The sequence below is a fragment of the Triticum aestivum genome, chromosome 3D, assembly GCF_018294505.1.
Source record: "Triticum aestivum cultivar Chinese Spring chromosome 3D, IWGSC CS RefSeq v2.1, whole genome shotgun sequence".
In the NCBI taxonomy this organism is placed as follows: domain Eukaryota; kingdom Viridiplantae; phylum Streptophyta; class Magnoliopsida; order Poales; family Poaceae; genus Triticum; species Triticum aestivum.
The window spans coordinates 99,082,155-99,091,171 of record NC_057802.1 but is presented as its reverse complement, the minus strand read 5'-3'; the positions used below and the strand labels follow the sequence as shown (position 1 = coordinate 99,091,171).

The window sequence follows — 9,017 nt, the reverse complement described above, 5'->3', positions numbered from 1 at the left end:
AGAGCATTTTTAACCGATCCCTTTATAACCGATTAGAGGAGTAAAAATGTGGTTTTACTCTCCTAACCGACATCTAGCCGATCGCCAGTCCGTCGTAAGGGAGTATAATTTTTACTCCGTCCCAAACTTTCTCTCTATATTTACTCCACTGCTCGTCGGAGGAGTAAACGCCGTGTCTTTCCTCCACTGCCTCCGCCTCCACTCCCGCGCCGCATCTGCGCCACCCCCCCCCCCCCCACCCCCCACCGGCACCCGCCCGTCGCCGCAGACACTCCGTAGGCTCCGCCGCTGTCCTCTACCACTTGGATTTGTGCCCCATCGTCCCATCACCGGCAAAGGACCAGTGGATCTGTGGCTGCTGCCGCCGCTGGATTTGGCGTTTCCGGTCGCCAGAGACTGCGCCTTGCCATGGATTGGCTGGAAAGCGGGCCGCACAGCCCCGGCAATGCCTCCGCGCCGCATGCAGGTACCGGCTCGTCTCTAGCCACTCGAATCTCTCTCGTTGGCGGTTCGCCGGTAACTCCACGCCCGGTCATCGCTCGGGCTCGGCGCTGGCCCAGCGGCTCGCCTTTGCCGGTCATACAGTGTGACGACTGCACGCGGCAGGTGGTGCGTTGAGTTTTTACCACGCCACAACATCCTGGATGGGTGTTCTTCAAGTGGACAAATGATGGGGTATGTCCTTGTTTTGATTCGGCTATTCACCGGAGTCAACGCAATTTCGGTAGCTCATTGTTTACTCATCTATGTGTGTAGGATGGATGCAAGTTTTGGTATTGGAAAGAAGAATACATTGACCTATAGATAGCATGAAAATTGATAGATGTTCGTGTACTCGTTGCTAGAACTGAGTCTAGAGATAAGATTAGATGCGAAAGAATATCTACTTCTTTATAATTGAAGAAGAAAGAAGTGTTGAAACTCGAGAAGTCGCAGATCAACAGTGAACACATTGAGAAGATATTAATCCAATCAGTAGGAGCAGTTAGGGAAATTGGATATCTTCTAAAATATCTTATTATGGTTCTTATTTTCTTTGGTCTTGCTCTCGTAGCGAAGAACTGGTCAATTATTATATACTACAATGTCATTGAATGAAATAAAGAAGCAAAGAAATGTGTTTCACTGGCTGAAAATGAAAATATATTTTTACTTCTTTATATATAGGGGATCGGCTTAGTTCCGACGAAATTTGAGTGGAGTATATATACTCCACTAAGCTTTTACTCCACCAGATACTCCGCTATTTTTAGGGATCGGTTAGAAATGCCCTTACGTAGGTATTATGCCAGCCCATTTCTTCTCCTCGACCGCTCTTCGGGATCGACTGATCTCTCGCTCCTTGCTGGCTAGTTGCTCTGGTTCGGTCCAGTTACCTTCCATTTTTTACTGTTTTTCTTTTGTTTATGTTTTTCTTTGTTTTTTTCAGCAATTTCTTCACCTTTTCACGGTTTTATCTTTTTTTGTTTCTTGATGTTTTTCGATTTTTTTTCTTTTTTCTTGGTTTTCAGTACACATTCAACATTTTTAATATACATCAGAAATAAAACTTTTCTTATATACAAGTTTAACATTTTTAAATATATTATGAATATTTTTTAAAACTTATATTTTTTATGTCCACTTTTTTTGATACACATTATACATTTTTGGCATATCTATAGCTAATACATTTTCTAAAACATGTTTAACATTTTCTAAATACAAGTTTACCAATTTTTTATTACATGGACAACATTTTTCTATACACAATTTATATTATTTTCAAATTTTTGATTAATATTTTTCAAATGAAAAATTAATATATTTTGAATATAGGGTCAACATTTTTATTAAACATTTAACATTTTTCAAATATAATATTAATATTTCTTAATACTTGTTTATTTTTTCTATAGATATTTATTAGTTTTGAATTATTGATTAACCCATTTCTAATATTTTTCAACCATTTTGAGTACACTGTCAACATTTTTTCTATACACATTGGCATTTGTTAAATGCTTGATTATATTTTGTCAAATACTTTTTAAATATTTTTCAAATACTTGGTTAACATTTTTGAATTACACAATCAATTTTGTTCTCACTTGGTATTTTTTTTTGCATAATTTTTTGTATAAACGAGAAAATTTTCTCTATACACATTTAACATTTTCAAACTCTTGGTTAACATTTTTAAACAAATAATTGCAAAATGATTTTTTGTAATATATATATATATATATATATTTATTTATTTATTAAAGTATGAACAAAAGTACAAAAAAAGAAAGCAAAAAACAAAAATTAAAAACAAGGTTTGGCCTCCCGTGCACCTGGGACAGCCCCATCTCGCGTTTTCCTTCACACGAGAGTTCCTTACGTCTCGCGTCGAGCGAGACATGACGGTGGCCCATAGCCGCGCCCAAGGTCTCACCTAGTAGTAGCTTCAGCCCTTAGGGGTAGGGATAGGATGACACCTGTATGGTTTGGTTAATGGTGAAGCCATCCCGTTCCCCTACCCATCTTCATTGAGCTTACCCATAACCTATACCCATATCCGTCAACGGGTATAAAATGTTTCCATACCCGTCGCCCAATAGGGTGAATGGCTACCCACGGGTAAAAATACCCATATTTTTTTGCGTTGTAAATGCCCATGTTTGCAAGACATCAACTTGAGAAACACATACCAATAAGCAAAAGAGATAGAATCATAATTTATAAACAACATACACATACATAAAAAATATTAACATATGATAAACAACTACATATTCCCATAAACAATAGCACTTACTCGTAAATATCAACATATAATCATAAACAAAACTACATAGTCATACGTTTGAAGTTCACAAACTCAGAACAAAGTATAGAGGTTATAATAGTGTTATGAATGGGTTAAATACTACGGGAGGCTCACTTGTCATATTTTACACGGGTAGATGGATACGCGGTATGGGTTATATGATCCCATGTCCTCTCTACCCGATGGGTTTGAGATTTTTCTACTTATATACCCATGGGTAAACTTTTGTCCCATACCCTTACCCTAATAGAGTTTTTACCCGCCGGTTACGTGGATAATGGGTACCCATTGCCATCCCTACTCAGGGGTGTTCGCTGGTTCTTTCTCCTTTTTCTTTCTTTTTAACTTTTTATATTTTGAAATATTATAAATTTATATATTCAATTTTTTAATTCACCACGCATATGGAAAAAAATACTCATGCGGTGTAGAAGTTTGTGTATTTTTTTAAAAAAATCCATACATTTAAAAATTCATGACATTTAAATTTTTCATGCGTTTCAAAATTTGTATGCAATGTAAAGAAAATGCTCGCATGATTTATAAAAAATATATTTCATACCATTTAGAAAATGTTTGTGACACTAAAATAGGTCCAAGGATTTCAAATGTACGTTCATGACATTTTGCAAAAATGCTTATAAGATGTAAAAAATGTTCACGTATTTAGAAAGTTTTCCGTACCATTGAAAAAATGTTAATATGTACTAAAAAATCGAACATGTATGTGGAAAAATGTTCATTTGTAATTTAAAAATGTTCAATGTCTATCAAAAAGAATTTGACGAGTATTTGGAAAAATGTACATCACCCCGCAAAACAAATTTGTTCATCATGTATTTTTTTAAGAAATGTTCAATGTGTATCAAAAACTATTTCACATCTATTCGAAAAAAGTTCACGTGTATTTAATTTTTTAGCATGCATTAAAATATATTCAAACATGTATTTGAAAAAAATGTTCAAAGTGGGGGCGGCGGTTAGGGGAGTATTGTTTCCGCTTGCGTGTAAGAAAAGGGAGTACTGTTTTCGCTTAGATATAAAACGATGAACATAACCAATTTAGATGTACATGTGTTCCGTCTTCCGAGAACCCCGAAACAATTCGTGCTCAAACATACACACACACCTTACTCATAGACAAGCAGATCCATGCAGCTTTATTTTGCGGGACATGCATGCAAGCACATCACGCACGATGAGACGGCGACAGCAGTAGTTTGTGTTAGCAAGGGCGACACTCAATCACCACCACTCCATTCACTGTTTCTGCTGCGGCTGCGGTGGCGGCAGGGCGGAGGTGTCGAAGGACCTCCTCCTGACGAGCAGGCATGTCACCTTGGCGGACGGCTGCTGCGAGTGCGTGTCGTCGAGCGTGCACAGCACGAGGTCCGGCCGGTGCAGCGACAGCGGCAGCCGGTCCTCGCCGACGACCAGCGCGGTGGCGTCCAGGAGCACGTGCCACCCGTTGCGGTGCGCCTCGGAGACCCAGTGCATGGAGTAGCGCGGCGGTGGCGGGGTGATTCCGTCGTCGGCGGCAGGGGCTGCGGCGGAGACGGCTGGGTAGGCGAAGAGGCCCTTATGCGTGAGTTTTGACTTGCGGCGGAAGTACTGGCTGAGCTGTGAGCCCTTGATGCGGAGGTCCAGCCAGGACTCCGGTGCTGCGATGACCTTGGCCTCCTTGTACGCCGCAAATGCGTGGATGCAGTCGCGGTCGTCGGCTAGAATTGACATGTAGTAGTTGCTCCTGAAGAAGGGGTAGCTCTCGCCTATCTGCGTGCAAAATTTCAGGTGGATCCAGTTATATACTCCCTCCATTAAGGCATACTCATATTTTCAAATTCAATTTTGACCATCAATTAGATCAATAACAGATAAGTCACGTGACTTAGAATCACACAATTGAAAACTTATTTTCAATACAAATTCGACCATTTAATGGTATTATAATATTTGTCGCCATTAACTCATAATTTATTGGTAAATTCATTGGTAAAGCTATATCTTAAATTAAGGCCAATGATAAATCCCGAACATTTGGATTTTAAGCATGGCAACCCAAACACTTTTCGTGGCAATTTTAGTTCACGTGAGGTTGGTAAACATGGTAATTTTCTGACAAAAAAGAATTGAGACAAAATTGTCATGTTTTAACAACTAAAGTTGCCACCTCGTGTCAACTAAAGTTGCCATGAAAAAACGTTTGGAAGGAATGCTTAAAATTCAAACGTTCGGGAATTATAAGGGTCCTAAATTAAATGCGCGCACTTTATTTACTGGAACAAAGGCAATACATCTTACTAGGCTACTAGCCTAGTAAAACCGGGTTCTTACAAACCTTGGTTGAGGGTTTCTTCACCCTTATTTTCCTATCAACATATGATATACACGCTCGTGTATATTCTAGAAAATAAATACTTAATAGGCGACTATGAGTCTAAGACACATTGCAAATGAAAACAGACTACCTAGACATTTAGGCTCTTTTTGGCTTGCGAGAATTTTATTGGATTTTGTAGATTCTCACAGTAATTCATACTCGGGTGCCCCTCAAATTATTCTAGGGTTGTTGATTTATATATAGCCCCACATTGATTGGCATCTTTTCAGAAGATGCTCCTCGTGGCCGTATGTGCATCTGGTGTGTCTTTTTGATTTGTGTCACCATCTATTCTGCAGTCGTTGAATAAATCACAGGATATAACTTTAAAAATATAATGTAGAGGCCGGGTCTCTACCTCCTTTAGGATAGAAAAAAAACGTAGGTTTAGAAACGTAACTGTGGTATGTAAAGCAAAGAAAGTTTAGTGAGTAGCAGTTCGAAGACCTCTACGAATGAAACTATAGAAAATACTCTATTCATTCTAAAATAAGTGTCGCTGATTTAATACTAAGGTTTTTTTCACAAATTTAATACTAAGTAAACTTAGATGGAGGGAGTAGTTGTTACTGGCTCAACTACTTTGGCTCATCCTGGGAACAGTTTTGTTTTCTTGCCTTGTTTCTAAAAAAATGGGGCGGAGGGAACCCCCTTCTCTTTGGAAAAAAAAGGGAAGTTGCTACTGAACCTACCAGCATCATGGCGTCCTTGGGCGTGGCGGCGAAGAGCACGAGGTACTCATCGTCGGTGAGCCCGCAGTGCCGGAGCACCCTGTTCCTGGCCTGGATCTCCGGTATGGAGATGAAGCTCCCCGTGAAGGAAGACTTCTTGGTCAGGATGTCCAGCAGACGCGACGGCTCCAGCCTGACCATGTCGATGTCGGGCCTCGCCGACGATGGTGACCCCGTCGGAGACTGCCTCCGCCGCTCGCCAGATCCGCCCTCCGGCGAGGCAGACATGCAGCCGGTGCTATAGTAGGTGGAGTAGAGGTCGTCCTTGTCACAGCTTTCCTCTTCGATGAGGCCGTGGGAGTACTGCGGGTACTTGGCCAACACGTACTGCTCCACGTAGAGCCGCTCGCTGGGCGTGATCGGCCCCGACCACCGCAGGTCGAGGCCGTGCAGCGTCGAGATCGCCTCCGCCACGATGTGCGGCGGGATGTACTCCCGTGGGCACACTTTCTGCGGCCAGAATATTTCTATGAATTATTCATTCATGTGTTAAAAAAGCAACTTTGTTGATAGTAAGACGAGAAATTATTCCAGTTACCTTGACAACCATGCTGTTTGGCCTAGAAGTGGCAGACGTTGGAGGTTTGGACATTGAGGCACGAACTCCTCCAAATTCTCCACCCGGTATACCCTAAATTAGCGAAGAGAAATCGACTTGTCAACATTATTATTGATTTGAGAGAACTATCAATACTTTGAAAATTAGCATTTTAATTTTGACAAAATAAAGATAGATCGATTGCTACCGGCCAGCTTGAAGAAAAGCATACCTTGTGCTCCATGTGGAGGTGAACCTCATCCATCTTTCCACACATGCTGCGTATTCTTGATCTGGTGGTCTAGAAAGACAACGAAGTAGCAACCTATATGACTGTGGAAGTGCAGGGTGAAGTCAAGTAAGTACAGGTGATGAGAGGAGTATGTAGCAAGAAAGGTCGCCTCGGTTTAGATGTTGGATCTCTGGCTTGGTTGCTTCTGTGTTTGGTTTCGGACGAAGAAGGAAGAAATGGCTATTTTTTGTTGAGCAAGCTGTCACCCCGGTTATGCACTAGTTGTTGAACATATAACAAATATTGATGTCCCTCTCATGAGAGCATAAACTAGTTTTGCTGACAAGAAATTCCAAGTTGTTTTATCTGACGCGCAACGACAGCTAATTTGTTAATTGGTTGATTAACTAATGGATTAATATGGGTCCATGGAACCCAGCTAAAGGTATATGCCGTGCTCATGCCTCCATTATTGGCCGCTTGGTCTTTCTTAGTCTGTAAAAGCATTTCAACAGCGAGTTCGGCTACGATGATTCTTGTCTGACGTGTGCCCGATGCAACACCTGCACCGTCCAACTTAGTTGGCCAGCACTGCGTGTCCGTTCGATCAGAGAGTATGGTGTGAATGTTGTACAAAAAATGTCGGACAGAGCCATTCCGTTCAACGACATACTTAACTGTCAAAACTGAATATAAAAGTGATACGATAGCGTGCTGTACCATGCAAAGTATATTGACTTGGTCTAGCGGGATAGTGGTCTAGTATACGGAGGCCAGCCAGGACTAGCCCTTAACGACATATTTTTATAGAAGAAAATCTTTAAGCACCCTTTCGGCTGAGTCGGAACTCGAACCAGGGTGGGCAGCCTGTGCTCCCGCTGGGCTAACCAACTGACCGGCGGTGGCAGTCAAGTATGATAAGGCTACTCTCAATGCATCCTATTATGGCGTTTTTTTAGAGAAAAGACATACACTCGATTTTATAAATAAAGCCACTAGGCAGAGTACCAACGCACAACATCAACCAAGCGAACAAACACAAAGTAGCCCCACAGTTTTAAGGAGAGATACATGGCACCCAGGCCAGCACACGGCACGCAGGCCGGAGAGACTGAAAGCGACTTAGCCAGCAACTAGTCGAAGCACCGCAAAACATCTAAGCAACATGCTCCTGTCTGGATAGAGAAGACGCCGAGGCCCGAACTTTAGAGATCAGGAGATCAAGAGCATCCCGGTCCTCCGTCTTAGTCAATGATCTCCACTGCTGCAAGAACACACATGATTTAAATAAGCAGTCAGCAGGCTTAGCAGGGAAAACATGCTCGATGGTAAACTTATTCCTAATCGTCCACAACGACCAACAAATCGCTCCAAGTCCTACCCGGAAGACCCTTTTAGTAACTCCAACCAGATGATTAGCAAGGGCTCGGAGCTCAGAAAAGGACGAAGGGTCCCAGGGGACCTGGAGCCACGATCTAACACAACTCCAAACCAGCTTGGCCAAAACACACTGAAAAATATATGATTTGTGTCCTCCACGACACCACAGAGGGGACAAAACTCTGATCCCGGGCCATTCCTTTTATGAATTTGGTCCGCCGCTAGCAGACAACCTCTAAAAGCTTGCCAAAGGAAGATCTTAATTTTCGGGGGAATTCAGGCCCGCCAAACCTGAGTAAATCTATTGGTGGGAGATCCACCAATAAGCTTAGAATATAGAGATTTAACCGAGAAGCGACCAGAGGAAGTATGGGGCCACACCACCGTGTCCGCGTTCTCCGAGAGCGTAGGGAAGAGAGCAGAGAGACTTTGCCATTCTTCGAACTCTACAGGAGAAAGGGAACGCCGGAAAGCCAAGTCCCAATTGTTAGCCGAAAGCTCGGCGATAGATATATTTGGGTTAGGGCAATAAGAAAAGAGTGTGGGAAACCTCACAGAGAGCGGTGAGTCCCCACACTACCAGTCAAGCCAAAAACGAATAGACAAACCATCCCCGACAACAAACTTAACATTAGCCAGAAACAGAGGTCTGACTTTAACCACATCCTTCCAGAATTGTGAGCCTCCTCGAGCAGAGGCAAATAACGGGCTATACTGAGGGAAATATTTAGCTTTAAGAATTTAGAACCAAAGGGAACCAACACCAGTTGTCATAATCTTCAACCACCACTTGATCAAGAGGCACTTATTCATAACGACAGTGTTAATAATGCCCAACCCCCCAAGGTTTTTGGGTCTACTCATAAGTTTCCACTTGACAAATCTATATTTGCGCCTATTGTCAGCCGAATTCCAATAAAAAGCACCTCTATGCTTATCGAAGCCTACGTGGGTGCCAGCCG

General features: G+C 42.2%; 1 protein-coding gene across 1 annotated transcript; it reads right to left on the bottom strand.

The window, feature by feature from the left end:
• Positions 1-3,802: 3,802 nt before the first annotated feature.
• On the bottom strand, positions 3,803-6,925 carry LOC123074257 (uncharacterized). The gene is made up of 4 exons (XM_044497148.1): positions 6,676-6,925; positions 6,444-6,536; positions 5,867-6,355; positions 3,803-4,567 (listed from the first exon to the last, which is right to left on the bottom strand). Exons 1-4 carry the CDS (start codon positions 6,718-6,720, stop codon positions 4,055-4,057), a joined length of 1,140 nt encoding a protein of 379 aa, XP_044353083.1. The 5' UTR covers positions 6,721-6,925; the 3' UTR covers positions 3,803-4,054.
• Between the last annotated feature and the right edge of the window lie 2,092 nt (positions 6,926-9,017).